The sequence below is a fragment of the Pogona vitticeps genome, chromosome 12 (genome assembly GCF_051106095.1).
Source record: "Pogona vitticeps strain Pit_001003342236 chromosome 12, PviZW2.1, whole genome shotgun sequence".
NCBI classification, from domain to species: domain Eukaryota; kingdom Metazoa; phylum Chordata; class Lepidosauria; order Squamata; family Agamidae; genus Pogona; species Pogona vitticeps.
Genome location: NC_135794.1, coordinates 7,743,516 through 7,767,049, shown reverse-complemented (window position 1 = coordinate 7,767,049; position 23,534 = coordinate 7,743,516). Strand labels below are relative to the sequence as shown.

Below are 23,534 nucleotides of genomic sequence, written 5' to 3'. Positions count from 1 at the left end.
TGGTAGCGGAGGGGGGCGATCAGGGACTCCATCCCCCAGTCTCCTGACTCCTCCAAGTATCCATTCTTCATTGATTAAAATAGAAGCATGCTTTACTTCTTTGGATAATGATCCATGCCTTCGTTCAACAATTTGAGCCCAAATAGCTAGTAATTTTCCTTTGCTAAGGCACTTTCTGCCCAAAACAGGAGGGACATTTTCCATCACTCTTCATCCCAATGACAGATCCCTGGAGCTGGGAGAAATTATGCTTCTGGACTTCAACTTCCAATTTCTACCAGCCATCATGCCCTTTGGATGGTGGATACTGGGATAAGCAATTGTATGATGCCTTCAAGTCAAAGAAGGGACGTGGTGGCGCTGCGGGCTAAACCGCAGAAGCCTGTGCTGCAGGGTCAGAAGACCAAGAGTCGTAAGATCGAATCCACGTGACGGAGTGAGCTCCCGTCGCTTGTCCCAGCTCCCACCAACCTAGCAGTTCGAAAGCATGCAAATGCAAGTAGATAAATAGGGACCACCTCGGTGGGAAGGTAACAGTGTTCCGTGTCTAAGTCGCACTGGCCATGTGACCACGGAAGATTGTCTTCGGACAAAAAACACTGGCTCTGTGGCTTGGAAACGGGGATGAGCACCGCCCCCTAGAGTCGAACATGACTGGACAAAACTTGTCAAGGGGAACCTTTACCTTTACCTTCAAGTCAAAACCAACTTATGGTGACCCTAATAGGGCTTTCAAGGTCAGTGAGATATTTAAGGAGTTGTTTTCCAATTCCACACCCACGTGAATTTCCATGGGTAGGCAATAATTTGAACCCAGACCTCCTGGTTCGTAGTCCATTACTCTATCTACTACACTAGATTTGGTGTCTATTGGAAGAAGTAGTCCTGAAAAGCTGAAAACCAGAACTACTCTGTGCTCGGGAGCTTCATTTGTGGTCACCTGGATTTCTGTGCTAATATTCAACAGCTCCCTCTCCCAGCGCATGCAGCCCGGCGCAGAGGAAGCATGAATATTTATTAGCCAAACAAGATGTGTAAGGACATAAGTAGGCATCCATTATTCAATATGACAAGGGCGGCTAAATGTGTTTGTGCTGAGAGACCTGACTGGTGAGCTGCCAACACCAGCAGCTCATGGGCTTCTCAATAGCTTTTACGACCATACCCATTATCATTCCCCATTCTTAGAACTGTAAAAGTTGGGTCACTTTTGCTTTGTTTTGTTTTCTGCTGAAAACAGCATTTCCGGAAGGCGAAAATGACTTCTTAACAACACCTCCACCATGGAAAATGTTCAGTGTTTCCGCATTCAGATCTTTCCAGTACTCCCATTTCTGGTTTGTTGGCTTTTCTTCCATGGGGAAAACTTCTTTCTCCTTTCTGGAGTGATAGCAGTCCATCAGGGATCAGGCCCATCAGTGTGGCTATATCACCATGGCACAGAATGGTTCAGATCTGCCCAGAGACCAGCGTCATTTAGAATCCAGAAGACTGATTTTCAGAGGGGCTAGTGCAGCATCCCCTAATGTGTTTCCTGCATGGAAGGAGCTGTGGGATCATGCCCACTCGTCCTGCTTCTCACATTGAGGTGCTTTTTGGAGGACCAGGTGTCACTCTTAATAAGAGGCCTTATACAGCTGCACTTAGTAAGAGGCCTTATAATCTGGTGAGGTCCCTTCACACTTCAAAAGTAAATAGCCAGATGTTACGGCCAAGTCTAGTAGGAAAAAAAATCCACTGGATTGATATGTATTACTTGAGAGTCCCCTGGACTGCAAAGAGAACAAACCTATCCATTCTAAAGGAAATCAACTCTTGAGTGCTCCCTGGAAGGACAGATCCTGAAGCTGAGGCTCCAGTACTTTGGCCATCTCATGAGAAGAGAAGACTTCCTGGAAAAGACCCTGATGTTGGGAAAGTGTGAGGGCAAGAGGAGAAGGGGACGGCAGAGGATGAGATGGTTGGACAGTGTCATCGAAGCGACCAACATGAATTTGACCCAACTCCAGGAGGCAATGGAAGACAGGAGGGCCTGGCGTGCTCTGGTCCATGGGGTCACGAAGAGTCAGACAAGACGAAACGACGAAACAACAACAACACTTATGTGCTGACAAGCCATTCAGTGTTTGATTCAATGGATCTACCCAACTGGTATGACTAAATGGACTTAGGCTCTGGATATCAAATTTTATGAGGAAAGGTTTTATTTATTTCTTTAGTTCTTCATTCATTCATTCATTCATTCATTCATTCATTCATTCATTCATTCATTCATTCATTCATTCATTCATTCATTCATTCTATTTCGCCCATCTAGTAACACAACATAGCAACACAACATAAAGATATTTAAAAGTAAAATTTAAATTGACATCATTATGTTTAAAAATGGGTGGCAATTAAAAATGCTAGGCTCATACTGTCAGCCCACCTAAATGTAGGAATTCGGTACGGTTTAGTCCTAGAGAAAGCTCATTCAATGGCATTATGATAAGTGTTTTCAAGTGAGCTGTCCCATAGACAAAGCCGATCATGGAGTCTTATGAGTCTTGTAGAGCAAATAATATGAGCCAAGATGTATTTAAAAGCTTCTGAAAGCCACTGTGCCTCCTGAGAGAAGAGCCAGCCTGTGTAGCCTTGGACAAGCTGCATAGTCCCAGGGTGTCCCCAGAAAAAGATGCTAAACCACTTCTGTGTGTTCTCCACATGGGAACTCTGGAAAGGGCCACTATAAGTTAGAATCAGCTTGACAGAATACACGTACTTACATACTCACACAAAAGGTGTGGGAAGTCAAGGGCTGAAATGATGAGAGGTGAGATGGGAAGCATGTCATCTGGAAAAATACTGATGCAATGAGTGCAAAACTCAGAACTAATGGTGCTAGAAATGCCCCATTGGGAAGAACCCAGGAACATGTCTTCAGCTTCAACAAAAGCGGAACAGCCAAAAAGTGGTGCCTCGCATAACGAGCGCCCCGTTTAACGATGAATCCACATAGCGATTCGTTTTTTGCAATCATTTTTACGACAGCATTGCGATGTTTTCTATGGCTGAACATCATATTGCGATGAGTGGTGTTTCGCTTACCGATCTTCGCATTGCAATGTTTAAAAACAGCTGATCGGTGGTTCCAAAATGGCCACCGGGTAAACAAAATGGTCGCCGCAAGCATTTTCGCGTGATTTCCTCGCTTACTGAGGCAGCAAAAATGGCGGCTGGTTGAAAGATCTTCGCATAACGGTGAGTTTTCGCCCCATAGGAACGCATTAAACAGAGTTTAATGCGTTCCTATGGGGTTTTCCTATCCGTATAGCGATGTTTCCGGATAGTGACGATTAATCTGGAATGGATTGACGTCGCTATGCGGGGCACCGCTGTACTTTGGATTGCAGCGCTCATTCATTTGAAAAGTAAAATATTACAGGCAGGTAATGCATTCAGAATGACTAGTTTGAGCTTGGGGGGTAGGAAGGTATGGAAAGAAATACAGTAGGACCCCCATATTCATGGGAGATTGTCTCCAAGCCCCCCCCATGGATGCTGGAAAACACAGATTATAGCAAACGCTATGCATAGGTTCCTGGCGCCCTCTAATGGCCAGTTCTGGTAATGACATCACTAGATTACTCCAGCGAACACTATACATAGCATGGTATCTGGCTCTCTCTAGTGTCCAGTTCTGGCAGATTCACCATTAGAAATATATACAGTATTTCTTAGAGTTTTCTTATAATATGTTTAATATGTTCAGACTGTGGATAAGTGAATCAGCAGATGCTGATCGCACAGATATGGGGTCCTATTGTACTTCCTCCAGTTGCATAGGAGGATTCACGCCTTGTAGACGTCTTTCCATTTGGAGACTAAATGCTCATCTTTGCTGTTTTCACCATTCTGATCATAGAAAGGAGAGTCACAGACTAGAGTGGAAGGAGAAATTCTTCCTAGACTAAGCATGAATTGAAGGCAATGTTGGATGTGTGTGTGTGCGCGCGCGTGCGTCTAATATGCCAGCTATGCAGTTACTAAGAGGTAAGTAGAGATGGAAATTGTTGCTTATTAGTGTAGGGGTGTCTCCTCAGGCAAAAATGAGAAACTTCAAAATTATTCTCCTTGTCTACAAGAAAATGAGTTTTTTTTTTTAAATGGTACTACACCAGAGAAGAGAACCAGAAGAATTCTTTTTTTCCTACAAAGCTATCAAAACTGGGCAAAAAACAAAAGAGCTTTAACATTTATAAGGCGGGGCATGTAATTGCCATCAGCCGCACAGGGTAATCTTGGCTTGCTTCTCTCCTGGGAGGTAAAGAGGGAATTGAAAATCCCAGCCCCTGATTCTTAAGCCGGGCACCCAGTGCATTAAGCTATACTATTTTTTAACCTCCTTAGTGCCACATTAGTTCCAGTCGTAGATTAGCGGACAGAGTAATGATCTAGGACTCAGGAGACCTGGATTTTATTCCCCAGCTTGGCCATGGGACTTCACAGGGTGGGTAGAGGTAGTAAAATCACTTCTTAAACACCCCACTCATTATAAGTCAGTTTTGACTTCACACCACATAACAACAAGAAGAAATAAATATTGAGAACCGGTGTGTTATAGTCTTTGATCCCCAAATTTCTGTTGCTGGAATCTCTATCCAGAGGTTGGTGGTTAATGGCGCTCTTCAAGTCTTCAAAAATCAGCATGGATGGATTTTATATAATAAAAAGAAGAAAAAATTCTGGTTTATGAATGTAGAATATTGTGTTTCTGTACCCACAATTCAAAAAGCCAGGAAATGGCCCAATATTTATTTATTTATTTATTTATTTATTTATTGGACTTATATACCGCCCCATAGCACTACAAGCACTCTCCGGGCGGTTTACAATTTTTAATTATACAGGCTACACATTGCCCCCCCAGCAAGCTGGGTACTCATTTTACCGACCTCGGAAGGATGGAAGGCTGAGTCAACCTTGAGCCGGCTTACCTGGGATTTGAACCCCAGGTCGTGAGCACAGTTTTAACTGCAGTACAGCGTTTTAACCACTGCGCCACGAGGCTCATTGATGTACAATATTATGCCCATCTTGCTAGCTGGAAAAAGGAGGCCAAGCTTGACCTAGCCAAGGGCAGCCTGAATGTTGACAACACCGACGGCAGCCGTCCAGAGGGTCTTCCGGATCCCCTCTTCTGCTCACAGCCATTCACAAAGTGACACCATGCAAGGGAAAATCCCTGACTCCTTTTTTATAGCAGTTAACCACTTCTCATCCAAACAGAAAGCAATTTTCAGAGCTGTTTTTCAACCTCTGACCGGCAGTGCTGAATGCTGCTCCTGCACGATCATTTAATGCCTGGAAAGTTGTTGAGCCTTCTTGCAGCCCAAGAAGCAGCAGTGTTAAAGCTTTGCTTACTGCTAAAATCTGCACATCCCTGTTATGTTTCTCTCTGTCATGTGTAGGTACACACACATATGTGCACATGCATGTATACACACACACATGCTTACACTACCTTACGTTGTCTGTGGCGTGCTCTCCCTGCTCCGGTCATTGTAGGTTGCTCTTTCATTCCCATCTTACACCATATTCTGCACAGGAGGACCTGGTTTGACCTGCCTGTATGAAGCTCCAAGACAAATCGCAACGTGTAAAAGGTTGGCAAGGATTTAATTTCCTGTTCTTTAATAAGCAAAGTGATTAGAAGACGCAAGGGCCGTCTCCTAGAGACGGATCAGGAAGATCAGTTTCATCCCAGCCTGGCAATGCTGTGAGCTCACCAGGGGCTGGAAAAAGGCTTTACCGAGATCTCTCTTCAATGAGAAGCCAGCCCAAGACCTCCAGCTTCCAAGCAGTGAAGGCCACGTCAAGCAATTCAGGACCTTGGACAGCTGCCAGCGTGTCCTCCCAGGAACCAAGGGCAGTTGTTTCAGTAAAGATCTCAGCTGTGCAGAGTAGCAAAGGGACAAAGTCTTCACTGCCAATAAGCTCTTGGGGAGATTTAAAAGGCTTCAAGGTAGGAGTGGGCTTAGGTCTCTGGCTGTGGAGCCAGACGTTGGAAGTTCGATTCCCCACTGTGGCTCCTTGATTTGGGCTACACTTGATGATCCATAGGGGCCCTTCCAGCTCTGCAGTTCGATGATGATGGTGGTGGTGGTGGTGGTGGTGGTGGTAGTGCAATTTTTACACTCACTGAAACCTCACAGAAATCCTTCAATACCTTCTCCCTTTCTTTTTTATCCGGCAACAAAAAAATCAGGTTTCTACACATTCCTCCCCTCCAATGAAGAGTAGGAATCAGGGTGTCTTTGTACTGTACAATTATAGCAATTTGATTTCCCTTTCACTGCCATGCCTACGTCAAACGGAATGCTGGGATTTGTAGTTTGGTGAGGCACTCCTCTGAGTCAGAGCAGAAAAATCTAAGTCCTTCACCAAACGTCAGATCCAAGATTCCATCAGATGGAGTCGTGGGAATTAATATGGAGTCAAACTATGATATCCGTGTTGTGCATATAACTCTCTGGGTCCAGGCACTTCCAGTTTTGTTCCTTCCATTGGTGGGAAATCATTTTCAGACTTGGTGTAACAGGAGCTGGGAGTGGAAATTGGGATAAATCTCCAAATTGTATAAAGGAAGAGAATTCTGTGAAGAGTCTTGACTTGATTTTTCTACAATGTTTGCTGCTATCATCAAGGGAGAAATAAGAAAATAACCCTTTTCTGCCAGTATGACTGACCTCCCTCCCTCTCCCTCTGTTTAGTTTGCTAGATGCAATGTGTGGGCAGATACCTGTAAGCCAAGGATGACCCAGGCGATTCTGCTATTTGAGAAGGGAACAGGAGCACTCCTGCTGATGTTCTTCACAACATAATTACTGCCCTGGAGTGTGATGATAATCATCAACTTAAAAGATATTAGGCGCATTTGTGGAGAGTACGTTTGTCCATAGCTATTACACATGATAGTTGCAGAAATCCTCCTAGCTACAGGAATACTGTGTCTTTAAACAGCAGACAAAAGGGAGAACCAGGAAGAGGATAAGAAAGTCTTATTGTTGTTTAGTCATTAAGTCATGTCCGACTCTTCGTGACCCCACAAACCAAAGCACACCAGGCCCTCCTGTCCTCCACTGCCTCCCGGAGTTGGGTCAAATTCATGCTGGTAACTTCGGTGACACTGTCCAACCATCTCGTCCTCTGTCGTCCCCTTCTACTCTTGCCCTCACTCTTTCCCAACATAAGGGTCTTTTCCAGGGAAGCTTCTCATGAGATGACCAAAGTATTGGAGCCTCAGCTTCAGGATCTGTCCTTCCAGTGAGCACTCAGGGTTGATTTCCTTCACAATGGATAGGTCTGATCTTCTTGCAGTCCAGGGGATTCTCAAGAGCCTCCTCCAGCACCACAATTCAAAAGCATCAATTCTTCGGCAGTCAGCCTTCTTTATGGTCCAGCTCTCACTTCCATACATCGTTACTGGAAAAACCATAGCTTTGACTATGAAGAGGTCTTACAAGGATCTTATTGGCTACCGAGGGAAGCAGGATGTTGGCCTGAAAGAATCCATGTTGTAGATCCTCACAATGCAGGGTTGATCTGCTCTAGGGAATGTGTGTGTAAGAGGGATGGGGTCGGGGAGAAGAGAAAAATTTCCTTGCTAACTTGCTTGCTTTAAAGTATTCCCATCCTACCTGGTATCTACAGACCTCGGCATTGGAGATGGGCTTGAAAGGAACCATGGACCAAGAACACATGACAAACTGAGCTTTTTTGCAATTCATTTCACAACCCGGTTCAGGGATTGTGTCAATGCAAAATGAAATACTGATTTCCCCCCCGCCCCTTTGGTGTTCCATTTGCTTCAGCAAAAAGCCTGCCTCTCCCTCCGAACCTGTGGCCGTGGAGATGGTGGCAGCAGGTAGCCCCCCCCCCGGCATGATCCGGAAAAGGAACTGTTCATCCATTCATTTTTCTAGGGGTTCGTGGGGGGTTGTCGTTCGTTGTTAGCCACAGCCTTCCAGTTCGTGCCCATCTATACTCGCCATGGCCTGCAGATAATTAAATATGATACATCCGTCAGACAATTAAAACAATTTCAAACTCGAACCATCCCCAGACATTCACAACCCAATTGAGGAGAGTCAAGCTGTGATCAGAAGGCAGCCCAAGCTTTGAGGGAAAGAGCCAAGCCTGAACTTTGAGCCGAAATGAGGTCAGTCTTGGTGCCCATCAGGCCTCCGGGAAGAGGACATGGCCCACCCGATTCTCAAAATACGGAAGGACCTCTTCCATGTTTCCACGTAAGGTGCTACTTCCACTGGTGGGCCAAAGAGGAGGAGCTCCTGATGCCTCCGTGTTAACAATCATCACCATATTAATATGTTCTTCATTGCCCAGCTTAAACACAGCCCTGGATTCCCACTTCACCGCTGAAATAGAAGTCAAGCACACTCAAGCCTTACTAGAGCCCTCGTGGGTTGAGAAGAGGCCAGCTGAATCAGTGAAAAGACAGAGTGCTTTGTACGGGTCGATCTGCCCTTGGGAATACATGCCAAAATAAGAGGGTCAGCCTGGAATTGCTCGTATTCAGAGGCCGTCCTGAATGACTGCTGGCTACCCTCTGGTGCCTCCCAGCTCAGCATCCATCATGCTTACTAGACACGAGAACGAATATAAGAATGAATTCAGGGATATTCAGCGAATATTCCTGATTTGTCAGATAGTCATTGCTTTGTATTCTTGGGGTCTAGAGACCCCCCAATGAATATGAAGTGATGAATATAACCCTTTTATATTTCTCCCTTTGTTCCCTATCTGCTCATGCCACTGCGGATCAGCTATTCCTCGGGGGCATAAGCAGAGAGGGATTTTTCTTTTGGGCCGCTTGCTAAAAGGAGGGCATTGATTTATAAGGCAATCTGAATCACCATCACCCAGATATAAAAATATAATAGCCTTGCCAGCTCAGACCAAAGTTCCACCTATTCCCAGACAGTGAAAAGGGTATTTTGGAGTGTTAGAACTCCCGGAAACACCTCCTAAGCAGCATGACCAAGGGAATCCCAAGAATGGTAGTTGTAAAAACAGGAAATTGTTCAAGCTGTATTATAGAAATAAAAGCTTGCACAGAGCTTTTATTTTCAGGAAATAGTGTTGAGCTCATGACCTCCTTCGCGTGTTCACCATCTTGGCAGAGTGTGAGAGATTTTTTTTATTTTTTTACCAAAAACCTCTAACCATGCAGTGGAAAAAAAGTTCAGTGACCTACAGAGCAGAATTCGTTTCAAGTCTCCCCAAAGTAGACCACCCCTCTCTCTTTGTTCTCATCAACTGGCACTCACAGTCTCAATAGCTCACTCTGAAACATTGATAAGAAAAAGATTAGAACACTTAATTTACTCATAGTTCAGAATAGTTCAAAGACTGCATTTTGTAGAAAAATAATGACTGGTTACACGGAGAGAGGTTCACCGACTCATAGCTACATGACTATCTGCATGACCAAATGCTGCCTACAGGCTGACTAACAAAAGAGCAGGAAAAGAACTCTGAAATAGAGAGGTGTGGCTCTCTTCAAAATCTGAGACAGAAAGGGAACAATTGGCTGCTGCTGGATTGATTGACAGCCAACCCAGGCTAGAAAGGTCCCTCCCAGCCAAAACCTCTTAAAGCAGTGGTCCCCAACTTTGGGCCTCCAGATGTTCTTGGACTTCATCTCCCAGAAATCCTGGCCAGTAGAGGTGGTGGTGAAGGCTTCTGGGAGTTGTAGTCCAAGAACATCTGGAGGCCCAAGGCTGGGGAACACTGTCTTAAAGACATCATATGAAACTTGCAATAATTCCAAAACACCAAACATGTGATTCTGGGAGTTGTAGTCCTCTCCCTGTCATGGCCTGTTTGATTTCAGTTCCCATCAGCCCCAGCCATCAAAAGTCAAGGCGTCTGGGAGCTGTAGTCATGCAACCTCAACCTCTGAGCCTCTGCTCAAGACGTTCTTGGGAAGACTATAGCAGACTAAGGCATGGTTACAAAGAGGGGGAAAACAGATGTGATGGGCGAACTGGCACGACTTGTCTGTAGGAAGGAAACAAGAAAGGAAAGAAAGAACAAAGACTCTTTGAAAGGTTACGGGTATAATGGCACTGTTAGAAATATAAGATCATTAGTGGTACAGCTGGACCAATGACTAGGGAGCTGCTATTTCTTGCCTCCCATGAAACTGGACCTAGGAAGAATTCAGTCAAAGAGGCAAGTTGCTGAGCTAACACAGCCGCTTGCACTTACTGCAGCTGAATTTTCACGGACACAAAACACACACCGAGTGATCAGTGGCCTGCTACAAAGGCCAATAGGATAATTGGCTTTTCAAAGAGAATTAGTCACGTTCAAGAGAACAAGCAATCACCCTTAGATGGTTATTGGCCAAGGTGTTCAGAAGGTTCATCCTCATGCCAAACATGCCCCCAAATCTCTCAGAGTGACATACTCAAAGTGGCTTCTGGGAGGATGGCTAATTGCCCTGGAAATTCTCATTCCCCTTCTCCTTGAGCATCATGGTGGACTAATGCAGGAAAGCAGTCCTACATCCGCGTTGATTGGCTGCAGCATGGCCATATTCAGCATTGCATGAGCACTGCCTTGTGACACATAAACACAGCACAGAAGCTCAGCTTTGCAGACTGGCAAGGCTTTGCATGGTGGAAGAATCCCTGTTTGCACATTGGTCAGGTTTTGCCCGGTGGAGGAATTCCTGTTTGCCGACTGGCCAGGTTTTGCATTCTTCAAAGCTTCTGCAGTTTGGTAGGATTTCCATCTGGCCCTCTTCACTTCGCCTGTGCACACACTTGGCTTTGTCATTCCACACTCTTCCTTTGGCCTCTCCCATCAAAAGAATCAGAATTTGGTCCCCAGTTAAGAAAGGAAGAAAACAGAAGGGTGAGCTGCAACAAGATGTTGGAGTGCTGAGCTCTCCTGTTTGGAATCCAGCAAATTCATCCCACCTTCCCTCTGTTTTTCCCCCTCCCAGTACAGAGGCAAGACGAATGCCTCATGGGACGAAAAACTGCAAGACGACTGTTTTTTGCGATCGCTATGGTGCCTTGCAAGATGGTTTCTTCTATGACCATGTTTTTCCCGGAGACCGGTGCCTCGCAAGATGAATACATTTCATTCGTCTTGCGAGGTTCCCATAGGGAATCTTGCAAGACGATTTTTTTGCAAGACAGCACTTCTTGCGGAATGAATTACATTCATCTTGCGAGGCACCATTTGTACACAGAAAAAGAGGAAGAAGAGAAAGTCAGCATTGCATGGCCAGTCCACTCTGCACAATTGGACCTCCATATATTTGTGGATGCTGCTCTACTAGCTGTATAAGTAACGTGATTGGGATTTGCAGCCTGAAGAATGGAAATAGAAGGATGGGTGGTGTTGTACAAGCATTACGGGAGGAAGTGTACAGATAAGGCCACGGCGACTGTAACATCCTCTCATTCTCAGAACCTGGGAAAGTTCTTTTTGTAACTACATCTCCCAGAATTCTACAGAATGTGGGGGATTCTGGGAGTTGCAGTCCACAACAGTAACTTGGCCAAACTCTGCTGCAGACGTATTCATGGCAGATGCCATGCCAAGTACATGGTTTGCCAGAGTATCGAAGCTTTTGACCTCAGTCTTGTCACAGCATTCCATGCTGGCTCTTTATGCAGAGCTTATAATGCGCTCTGACTGGTGCGCTCTTTGATTTAAATTCCCATGGATTGCCTACTCGGTTAATTGCATAACCCTACATTCCATATAAAAGCAAAACCTAATAAACTGCACACCCTACGTGACTCTCTCTTTTTTTTTCCATTTCCACTGGAAGGAAGGAAGGAAGGAAAACCCTTTTGGGTGCCATTCTTATACCCGAAGCTGTTTTTATCCTCATCTAGATATACATAAACATCGGGGCAGGATTTTGACAAATTTTGATTTGAGATAATTTGGAATGATTTCCACAAGGTATGAATCAAAAAGGAAAGGCCACATTTGGTTCTGGAGTGAAACAAAATGCATTTTAAAAGAGACTGGTGTCCAAAATACAAATCGAATCAGATGAGGAACAGATTGCTGCTGCCTCTTGCTTTTCTTTCTTCGCTTATTTTTAACGCAAATTTTCAAGGTGCTTTGTATATAACCCAGAAACCCAGCACCTGAAATTCAACAGGTTTCCTTCCCTCTTTAAGCTCCGTGATGTATCCAAATTTCGTGTAGAACAAAAGGCAAACATTACAGCCACTTTGCTTCTTTGACACATTGGCTTTACAAATTTTGTGAATTGGTTTAGATTCGGGGCAAGAATTTAGTCAAATAGGGCACAGATCTCTCTGGACCTAACTGGGATACAGAAGCCTTGAAGAAGCCTCCAGATTAGGAGACACAGGCAAAGCCAAAATTTAAAAATGAGCAGGGAGGCTGGACAACGGTCCAACAGCAGTTCATTTAGGGGTATTTTTCTTGCCAAATCCCAGCCAGATAGGTTTGCGTTGGCTACTTCTATGGGTTTTCTTTCTGTTAAAACAGTAATACTGTTTTTGCTTATCATAAATGCATTAAGGGTGGTGATGTGGGAGTGTAGTCTTTTCTGGCAGGTTCCATATAGATAGGTGCAGTGGTTACAATGTTATACACCTTTACAATCTCCTTTTAAATATGCTTCAAGTTTGCTTAATATACAGTTGTGCCCCGCTTAACAATTACTCTGCATTACGATGAATCCACCTTACGACAATGTTTTTGCGATCGCAATTGCAAAATGATGGTCTAAATGGGGGAATTTCGCTTAGCGATGATTGGTTCCCTGCTTCAGGAACTGATTTTCACTTTATGACGATCAAAAACAGTTGATCGTCAGGTTTTCAAAATGGCCACCGGGTGCTTAAAATGACTCCCCGCTGTGCTTAGGGACAGATTCCTTGCTATACAGGCACTGAAAATGGCCGTCGTATGGAGGATCTTCGCTGGACAGCAAGTTTTTAGCCCATTGGAACACAACGGTTTTCAATGTGTTTTAATTGTTTTTTTTAAATTTCGCTTTATGATGTTTTCGCTTAACAGTGATTTTCCTGGAATGGATTATCGTCGTTAAGTGAAGCACCACTGTATAAGCTGTTTTCCTGCATGGTGGCTGTCTCTGTAATGTATGTCTAGTGATTGTACACTGACAAGATCTACTCCGTAAAGACAGCACAGACACACTGGGCAATACAAAGTGAAATCAAGATTGAACAGAACCTAAAACATTAGGGTCATAATGTGGGGAGGGTGTAAGGGAATAAAAGAAGTGCCTTTATTCGTAACAGAAGTGCTATAAAATAACACTGAGATGAACAGAGACACACAATCGAATAAGCAAGAAATTCTGAGAAAGATTAGGACCAGCTTAGGAAGGAAGAGCTGAGGGTTGGCTGCTGATTGGGTGAAAGAAGGCAAAACACAAGCTATGGTATGCAGAAAACTACCACCAAACCCCATCAAGGTTGGTTCAAAGAATTTTTAATAGTCTGATAAAGGATAGTTCAGTGAGTTAGGTATCGGGCTGTGAAGCCAGGTGTTAAGAGTTCGATTCCCTACTTATGCCTCCAGGGAAAATAGCCAGCCTGGGTAGCCTTGGGCAAGCTGCACAGTTCCAGGGCTCCCCCTAGAGGAAGGGAATGGTAAACCACTTCTGAGTATTCTCTACCATGAAAACTCTGAAAAGGGTTGTTATAAGTCAGAATTGACTAGACTGCACATGATGATGATGATGATTATTAAAGGTATTACCCACCCTCATTTTTCAGAGGCTGTAATAACAGCGTACAGGTTACAGATTTATGAGGTAGAGTGTGTCGAGGTAAAGAAAAGTGTGGCTGCCTCACACATTAAGGCCCACAGAAAACGAATAGGCGATTACTCAAATAAATACATTAGAAGAAAAGGCAAAAAGAAGATTAGGTTAGGCTCCTCAAATTTACAAGGGAAAAAAATGTGGAAATGAAAAGAAAGAAACCTGAGCAGACCTTGTGGCATAAAACCCTCTCTAATTCTAGTGACTCAGGCCATTCAAGATAATCAGCAGCCACCAAAACGGTCACAGCAGGTTTTTCCCACGAATCCACTAAAAGCTAAAGAAAAGCAAAAATAAAAAAAATGAAGTGCTGCATGAAGGAACTGACCATATAGCTGCAGTGAGTTCACATAATCCATCAAGACAAGCCCTGTGGTGAGAAAACACGGGCACGATTCTTGTCCAGGACCTTTTAATGGATGAGCCATCGCTCCCTCAGAGTTACCCAAGCCGTTTCAGTCATGTTACTGTTCTCTCATGAAGGGCAACAGAAAGATGGGACTTATTTTATAAATGGACTGAATTAACAGGTAGTAGCTGAATATATATAGTGAAATGAGAACCTTATACACAAGGCAGAAAAGAGTAAATAGAATGATTTTGGATTTGATATGGCAATAGGTATAGATTGGATATTAGTATGCTATGATTTCCTCTCTCCCTCACAAATCCCCTTCCCTCACAAACCCTAACTCCCATGTTCCTATGTCACCCTTTCTGTAAAAAATTAAATTAAATTAAAAAAATGTTCTCTTTTGTTTTGCATTCATAATGAAGCCAGGGCCGGCCCTATTGTTAGGCACAACGAGACAACCACCTGAGGCAGCAAATTTGGGTTTCATGAAAGGACGCCTGCCTGCTCGATATTTCCTGTATTTTTAATTGTATTTTCCCTGCCAATGTTGGAGATTCTTTCCTACCTCAAGTGCAACATGGCTGGTTTGGGGTGTTTTGCACCTTGACTTGCATGGGTGGGGACCATTTGCTGTTCCATCTCAAGCACCAGAATGTCTTAGGATGGGTCTCCATTTTTGTCATTTCCTACAGCCCCCCCCCCAAATGGTTGTGGTGCTGCCCTCCAGTTTTGCTACACTAAGAGGACCACTGATCATGATGCTCAGATTACATGCTTCTTCACTCATTTTTCTTTTGAAAGGATGCAAGATGCTCCAAAAGGAATTTTTTCCCGATCAAAATGATTTTGCTCAGGCTGTACGTGAAGCCATGGTGGGAAGCCTTGCTCCTCTCCGAGAAGCTATTAGAACGACTTGTCGTGATCATGTCTCCATCTACTGGACATTTAGAGGAAAACAATTAGAAAGGCACAAGGAGGGTCATCTGATATACATCCGCATTTACCATTTGTTGTTTTCATCTACCTTTTATAAAGACAACCTCTGTAGCAGAGTTGAAATGGCAGGAGAAAAAAAATGATGGGTCATTTTTTTCCCCCCTAAGTCTCAAAAGATTTGCTGCTGCTCGGTCTGATCCCCATTATTCTCCGTGGTATATTCATTCTTGAAACACATATAGTATTTTTAACTGTTGCCTTCAGTAAATTGATAAGAGTTTAATGAGGCACTGCTTTTCATCAAGGATGGGCAAAACATCCTTGGAGAGCTTTCGGCACTGCTGCTTCCAACATTGCTGGATTGATGGGACCTGCAATCCGGCAGCAACCTGACCAGCTAGAAGTTTCCCACTCAATAAATATGTAATTAATTACATGGATGGATGGATGGATGGATGGATGGATGGATGGATGGATGGATGGATGGATGGATGGATGGATGGATGGATGGATGGATGGATGGATGGATGGATGGATGGATGGATGGATGGATGGATGGATGGGTAGGGTGGGTAGCGTGGTGGATGAGTGGGTGGGTGGGTGGGTGGGTGGATGGATGACATTTTTATCCTGACTTCCTCTATGGAGTACAAGGTGGTGAATCTTACCAACACCAACCCTACAGAATGATCCTGTGAAATAGATTCCCCTGAGTTTTGTGGTTGAGCAGTGAATCTGAACCTAGTTCTCCTGATAGTCTAGTACACTGAATCCAGAGGTCTTTGGACTACCATTCTCAGAAGCCTTCACCGCTTGCTGTGCTGGCTGGGATTTCTGGGAGTTGTGGGACTCAAGAGTGGGAACCACTATCCTAATCCATCATACTCTAACTCCAAAAACAACAAAAAGAGCCTCGAGGTGAGAGGAGGAGATCTGGCCATTCACTGGTGGACGTTGGCTATGTATCTGAATGCCATAGCAGCATTTGCTGTGTTTGCATGCCTTTTTACAGTAGTACAACCACACCAGAGCTTTGGATTGCAAAAGACTGTGATTGGCGTGTGCAACTAGTAGCCCCTTCATCAAGGAGATGAATAGATGGCCTCTAGCTCTTTCCGTATTTCACACAGAAATGTACTTGTTTGGGTCGCCATGCTGGTTGTTTGGAACGGCCGTGCTGATTGAGGCATTCTGGGAATGGCAGTCCAAACATCTACTTGGATGCCAAGGAAACGTTCATTGGTGGCCCCCTGTCCAGCCACCCCATAACCTCTCTTATAACTTCTAAGAAGGCATGACATTCTCACTGGCAGAGTTCCTGAGCCCCTCATATTAGCCACGGCCAATGGTCTGGGAAAAGAGACAAGTGGATTAAACTGGGCATTGTGGGCCCAGCACACCGGATGGTGGGTGGAAGGAGCCGGTGGGGACGACCAAAGCTATTGCAGGACTCTTCCTGATGGACCCTTTCTCTTTCTCCTAGGTGGTGAGCCAGATCGACAAACTGACTTCGGACTTTGAGTTTGAACTGGAACCCGATGACTGGACAACGGCAACAGTGAGCAGCACATCCAGCAGCGAGAAAGGAGGTGGCATGTTTGACCTCGGGCACCTGGATTTCATGACCTCCGACATCCTCTCTGACAGCTGGGAATTCTGTTCTTTCCTAGAAGCCTCCACTCCGTCGGATTCCGGCGATGGCTCCGAGCAGCAGCAGCAACAGGGGCTTAACCCCGACTACCGGCTCATGAACGGCGGGGTGCTGATCCCCAATGGACCCCGAGTGGGGACCCCGGACTCTTCCAGTGAGGAGGCTTTCAGCTCAGCCCTGAGCCACAAAACTCAGAGGACGCCAGGCACCAGGGAACGGGTGCGGTTCAGTGACAAAGTCCTCTATCACGCTTTGTGCTGTGATGACGACGAAGAGGCGGACAGCAGCCCGCTGCCAGAGGACCCTCCAGAAGAGACCGGGAGTGAGGCGGCTCACAAGGGCGGGCCCGTCACCAAGACGACGCCGTGGCGGTCGCCTCACCTCAGTAGCGCTCAGCAAAGGAAGCTGATGCGCAACAGCAGCACTCAGACCGTGTCGGACAAAAGCACTCAGACCGTCCTGCCCTATATTTCGGGCAAACAGAAAATCAAAAGCAAAAACTGAGGACTAGAAACGTGGGGAGTCGGGGTGGGGTGGGGGAAGCTCCAGATAATATATATAAATCTCTCTATATATTTAAGTCAATAAATAATAATGATATGATTAAAAAAATGGTGACAGGATATGATCATGAACTACATAATGATAATGTCAAGACTCAGGGAATTTAAATGTTTTATTTATTGAATGGCACTTCCCTCACACACAGGTTAATAAATGCTATGTGTATACACAAATATCCTAGAATCCTAGAATATTGGAGGTGGAAAGGTACTAGGAGGCCATCGAGTCCAACTCCGTGCTTAATTCAGAAATCCAAAACAAAAAATATCTGATGGATGATGGTCTAATTTTCTCTGGAACACGTCCAGCATTGGAGCACTCACCACCTTGCAAGATCATCGGTTCCATTGTCGTACTGCTCTAACAGTTAAGACACTTAACTGTTACTCCTGATATTCAGTGGAAACCTGGCTTCCTATAGTTTGAGCCAATTATGACGTGTCCTGCATTCTATAATGACTGAGAACAGATCCTGCTGCTCCTCTGTACATATGACAGCCTTTCAGGTATTTGAAGAGTGCTCTCATATCTCCCTTCAATCTTCTTTTTTCAAGGTTAAGCACGACCTGGGATTGACGTCGGGCTGTCTGGTCAGTAGTTCCCAGATTCCTCCTTTTTGCCCTTTTTTGAAGAGAAGGACAAGATTAGCCTTCCTCTAATCATTCAACACTTTATCCATCCTACATGATTTCAAGAAAATAAGGGACAGTGATTATTCTTCCGCCAATTCCTTCAATAGTCCTGGATTCAGTTGATCTGGCCCGGGAGATTTCAGCTTGTTCAAAATAAGAAGGTGTTCCTTAACTATTTGTTCAACAATCTCAAGCTGCACTCTTATCCCCTCCATGTATACTTCACATTTGCCTGGAGGGTCATAAACTGTCTTTTGGGAAAAGACTGAGCTAAAGTAGAAATTAAGCACTTCTGGCTTTTCTTTGTTATCTGTTATCATTTTCCCATCCCCATTGAGTAGTTGAGCTATTATCTCTTTTCTCTGTCCTTTGCTATACACATACCTGAAGAATGCTTTTTTGTTGCTTTTAGCACTCTTGCTAACCTCAGCTCATTCTCAGCTTTTGACTTCCTAATGCCATCCCTGCAATTCTTTGCTATTTGTCTGTATCCTTCCTTTGTGGCCTGGCCATCTTTCCACATCTTATATGTGTCTTTTTTTTATTATTTCCAAGTCCTCTCTGAGCTTTTTGTGAAGCCACGTTGTTGTTTTTTTCTGTCTTTTTTTTTCTTGTTGAATTGTACCTTTAGAATTTCCATTTTAAAAACTTTAATGCATCTTGGGCTTCTTTTCATGTTAGGATCTCCTGCCATGGGACCTTACCACTGCCCCAAGTTTATTAAAATTGGCTTTCCTATAATCCAGCGCTCTGCTTTTGTTTCTTTTGAAATCAGGAAGTCAAGTCAAATGTGGTCACTTACCCCCAGAATTCCCCTTACTGTCACTTCTTCCACCAAATCATCTCTATTGGTTAGAATCAAATCCGGGATAGCTACTCCTCTAGTTTCTTCCACCACTTCTTGGAGGAAAAAACTATCAGCAACACAAGCCAAGCATGTCTTGGAAGGACGATATTTGGCAGAATTTGCCTCCCAGCAGATATCAGTATGATTGAAATTTCCCGTTGCTACTACATCATGTCTCTTTGAAATTTGTGTGACCTGTTTTTCAAAGGTTTCATCCACATCTTCTCCTTGATTGAGCAGTCAACGGTAGACTCCAACTACCATGATCCATTTGTTTTTCACCCTAATCCAGATGTTCTCAATAACATGAGTTCCACTGGCGAAGAGTGTCTTCTCCTTCTTTTGCTTCTAATTGCAGTTCTTTTCGACAGTGCTTCCTCCACTATGTTTATTCACACCATTCTCCTCCTCTGCTTTGTTTGGCTGTTCTTCCAGCCACAGGACTGCAGCTGCTGCTTGAGATTTAAGTCTTTGTCCTCTTCATCTTCTCTTTTAGCCTTAAGCCATGGACACTTGCTGCTCAAGTTCTTTCACTTTTTCTTCTAACGGTGCTACCAGTTTGCACTTGGTGTATCTCTATGCTGTGTTGTTCTCAGCATGAAGACAAACACTTTGCAGGTCGCCAGTATCTCTTCCCTCCATAATCCCTTTTACCTTTTTTATTTACTTCTTTTTCTCTGAGTGCCTTTTCGTTGTCTTGTCTGCCTTCAAGGATCTGAGAAAGTCCACTAATATACAGTATAACTATATCTGGAAACCAAAAATATTGTTAGGGACCTTCTCATTGGTCTCCCTCCACCAAACAGCTCCATCAAACTCCTGTTAGCTCTCCCTGTTTACTCACTCCCTAGGGTCTGCCTCAGTTTTATTCCTCCTCTGTGTTTTGTTAGGAGTCAGGAAACCGAAATATAATGAAACATATTCTCCCCCATGAGAAATGATACCATTTTTTTCCCAAAGAGGTCATAAGGATATGTCTCATAAAATCACCCAGCTGCTCTGAATGGAATGACTGTAATGGCAAAATATTCTCTCACAAGCTTTCTTGTGGCATCCAGATGACCCCAAAGAACTGACCATCTTTTCCAGCAAGGTTTTCCCGGGACGCGTGGTGTATTTCTTGGCAGCTGACCCAAAACTTTTCCAGGTAGTAGGATGGGGAAAACAATTACAGATGGCGGGTTTATAATTAACCAAGTAGAAAACTTAAAAGCTGGATGGAGAGTTGATGGAGATGGATGCTTGGCAGTGAGGTTGGGGGATCGATTCCCCACTGTGCCCCCTAGGAGACCAACCAACCCGTTCAGACATGGTCCCATATTGCTTGCCCCCAGAGGAAGAGAAGGGCCGTGCATGTCCAAGTCCTCTGTAACTAGAAAACCCTGGAAAGGATGGCCACTAACTGAAACCAACTTGAGAGTGTTTGGCTATTATTGTTATCAAACAAAAAATAGAGCATTGATCCATACAATGGTTAAATCTTGTGCTGAAGATACCATAATTTTACACAGTGCCACGTTAGAAAGGAGGGGCTCATTCTGACAAAATTGTTGAAGGACATTCTTAATGCACGTTCTGCAGAAGGAGAAGCTGACGAGGAAAGGTAATTGATACCGTGGTGCAAATGAACTGACTTTGAATGGAGGTTTTTCCAGATCCAGGACCAGTTAGAGAGGCTGGGTTTTCCAGTAAAATGAGGACAAGCTTGCAGTCATTGTTCAAGTTTTCTGCAACTACTAGACTGCTTCTAGGCGGTTATGCCAAATTTCCCATCAATGACTGTTAGTCATGTGTGTGTCTGTAGAAACTTCATGTGCAGGCATAGATTACCTCTCAGTTTTAGCTGCGTAATAATGGGCTGGCTGGATAGCTCTGTGAGTTAGGTATCTGGCTATGGAGCCGGATGTAGGGAGTTCAATTCCCCACTGTGTCTCCTGGGAGAAGAGCCAGCCTGGGTGGCCTTGGGCAAGCTGCACAGTCCCAGGGCTCCCCCTAGAGGAAGGGAATGGGGAATCATTTCTGAGTATTCGTGGAAAACCCTGAAACCATATCAGAATTTACTGGATGGCACATTATTGCAATCTAAATCTGGACATAAAGGTTCTACAGAAGCAGCATGGCTAAGTCACTGAGTTGTTGTCCAGAGGTGCAGTTATGGGTTCCCCAGAAACATCTGGCCGGCCTCTATGAGAAACAGGCTCCTGGGGTAAATATATTTTTGATCCAGCATGTTCTTCTTAGGCTCTCAAGCCAGACTCTGCTACATTTGTCTCTTCCCATTGATGGTGGTTAGAGGCTCATACATGTCAAGGCATAAACGTTGCAAGACGGTAGAAGTTCCCTGTAGTCATTCAGACTAGTGTGAGTCAAGTCAGTCTCCCTGTTTATTTGTCTTATTTATATCTCACCTTTCTTTCAAGGCAGGGACCCAAGAAAGAAAGGTGAAATAGCAGAATTTTTAAAAACCAGATCCCCCAAAAAATAAAACGGCCCAGAGCAGTTGCAATATTATATTATAATTAAACAAATTTTAATATTTCCATCTCCCTGAACTAAATGGGAATTTTAAAAGTGCCCCAATAGGAAATGACAAAAATAAAAAGCAAGCGCTTACCAGCTAAAAATTCCTTCTTCAATAGCTAAACGATTGCAAATAGTTTAGCCGAATAAAATGGTCTCTGCTAGGCAGAAAGTTTCCACCTTGGCAAGGATCAGAGGGTTAGAGCAGGTTTGTGATCTCATGTACTGTACATGGTGTGATCGCCAGGGAATCGTTCACAGGCCACAAGCGGTCCAAAAAGAGAGCTACCATAAAACTGCAGTGTCCACCGGGGATCAGTTCAAACTCCCCCCCCCCCCCCCGTGGATGCTGGAAAATGCAGAAGTATTAAACACTATTCATTGCATGGTCTCTGGCTCCCTCTAGTACCAGTTCTGGGTAAATACACCCTGGGAATATAAATACATATTTCTGAAGTTTTTTATTTCATATTTTAGCCAGTGGATAAGTGAATCAGTGGATACTGATCTCACAGATAGAGAGGAAGTCCTAATGGATTTCACTGTCTCATTGCACCCTCCACTTGTATCTTTCACTGTTCATATGTTCATAAGCATTTAGGTAGCCTGCAACTGACTTCTCTTGCAAAGCTTGCTTTGACTTAATCAACTCATACTGAGTCTCAGTGATTATCTGGGGATCGGCCGACTTCATGTCTAAATTTTACCAAGGCTGACCTTAAACGCCAGTCATGTTATTCACTGATAATTAAGAAATCCAGTGGAGCATCATGGAGCAAAATGATCAGGCCAAGGAGCAGAGGCCGATGGCAAGAATCCTGTCTGTGCTTTCAGAGGATGGGATCAGTTGTCGCAAAGTCAAAATGACGAGCAGCAGCTGATAGAGAGAAGCCGAGGCTGACATTGCCTTTATTTATTTATTTCCCAGTCCCTCATGCCAAACAAACAACATGCCAGAGAGCCACCTCTTGGCAGGCTGAACTTGTCAAGGCAACAAATTGGTGGCGATGCTCCCATCTCCTGCACTTAGCCGAGGAGGATTTGACAGCGGCGTCGGGGCGATCAAAGAAAGCCGAAGGAAACGAGGAGACAGTCTGAAAGCTGCTCCTTTGCCTGCCTAGAATGTGAAGGGGTATAGGGGAGAATATAAAAAGGCACGTACGGGCAGTGGGCGATGGAGAAGTGGAGGCGCCCCATGGCCACACACCCCGAAAAGAATTCAAAAGTACAGGCTGCTGGGGCAAGTACAGTGGTGCCTCGCTAGACAGTTACCCCGCATGACAGCTTTTTTGGTAGACGTTGGCTTTTTGCAATCGCTATAGCGATTCGCAAAACAGTGATTCCTATGGGGGAATTTTGCTGGACAATGTTTGGTCCCTGCTTCGCAAACCGATTTTCGCTAGATGACGATTTTGACAGCTTCCTCCACACTCGCAAAACGGGTGTTTTCGGGACCTAAGCTTCTCAAGACAGCGATTTAAACAGCTGATCGGCAGTTCGCAAAGCAGCTTTCCTATGGCCAATCTTTGCTAGACAATGACGATTCTTCCACATTGGAATGCATTAAACAGGTTTCAATGCATTCCAATGGGGAAATGCTTTTCGCTAGACGATGATTTCGCTAAACAGCAATTTCAGTGGAACGGATTATCATCATCTAGCGAGGCACCACTGTAATCTAGCCCTGCCCTTCTGGGTGTGCTACTGATTTTGAGGTTGTGAATGTACAAAGACGGGTGTGACGAACTCTTCATCATCCCTACCTTCTAATGTGAAAGAACCCCTCTTCCCAATACGCTTTCTTCCTAGCAAAGCAGAGCGATGCCTGTAGAAAATAAATATCCAGCCATGCAGAAGGAGAAGCATTTAAAAATGCTTGGAGGAATTTAGGACTAGTGACAAGATTAGATGAGTGAGAACATTAAACATGAAGCTCTTATCTGCATTCTGCCTGGGATAACGACCAGAACCCTCGCAGGTTTTGGCAAAATAAATGACAGAATTAAATCTTGCAAGAGTGCTTATGTGTCGATGAATGAGTTAAATAATAGAATGGGCTTAAAAACCCATGTAGGCACATGCCTTAACTCCATTAGTGAAAAACTCAAAGTATCCATTAGGTTCGTCGTTTAGTCGTGTCCGACTCTCCGTGACCCCATGGACCAGAG

The 23,534-nt window shown here is 44.4% G+C and overlaps 1 protein-coding gene and 1 long non-coding RNA gene across 3 annotated transcripts in view; one reads left to right on the top strand and one right to left on the bottom strand.

The window, feature by feature from the left end:
- Positions 1-17,415, top strand: part of INSYN1 (inhibitory synaptic factor 1) — a 98,713-nt gene extending 81,298 nt beyond the window's left edge. For both annotated transcript variants that reach the window (XM_020803677.3, XM_020803679.3), the window contains exon 3: positions 16,636-17,415. In XM_020803677.3, coding sequence (XP_020659336.3) covers positions 16,636-17,307 — 672 coding nt within the window. In that variant the 3' untranslated portion in view covers positions 17,308-17,415. The remainder of the gene's footprint in view (positions 1-16,635) is intronic.
- LOC144584593 (uncharacterized) lies at positions 6,252-21,499 on the bottom strand. The gene is made up of 2 exons (XR_013538950.1): positions 21,461-21,499; positions 6,252-8,039 (listed from the first exon to the last, which is right to left on the bottom strand). It is a non-coding gene; the product is annotated as an uncharacterized LOC144584593 (long non-coding RNA).
- Positions 21,500-23,534: the final 2,035 nt, after the last annotated feature.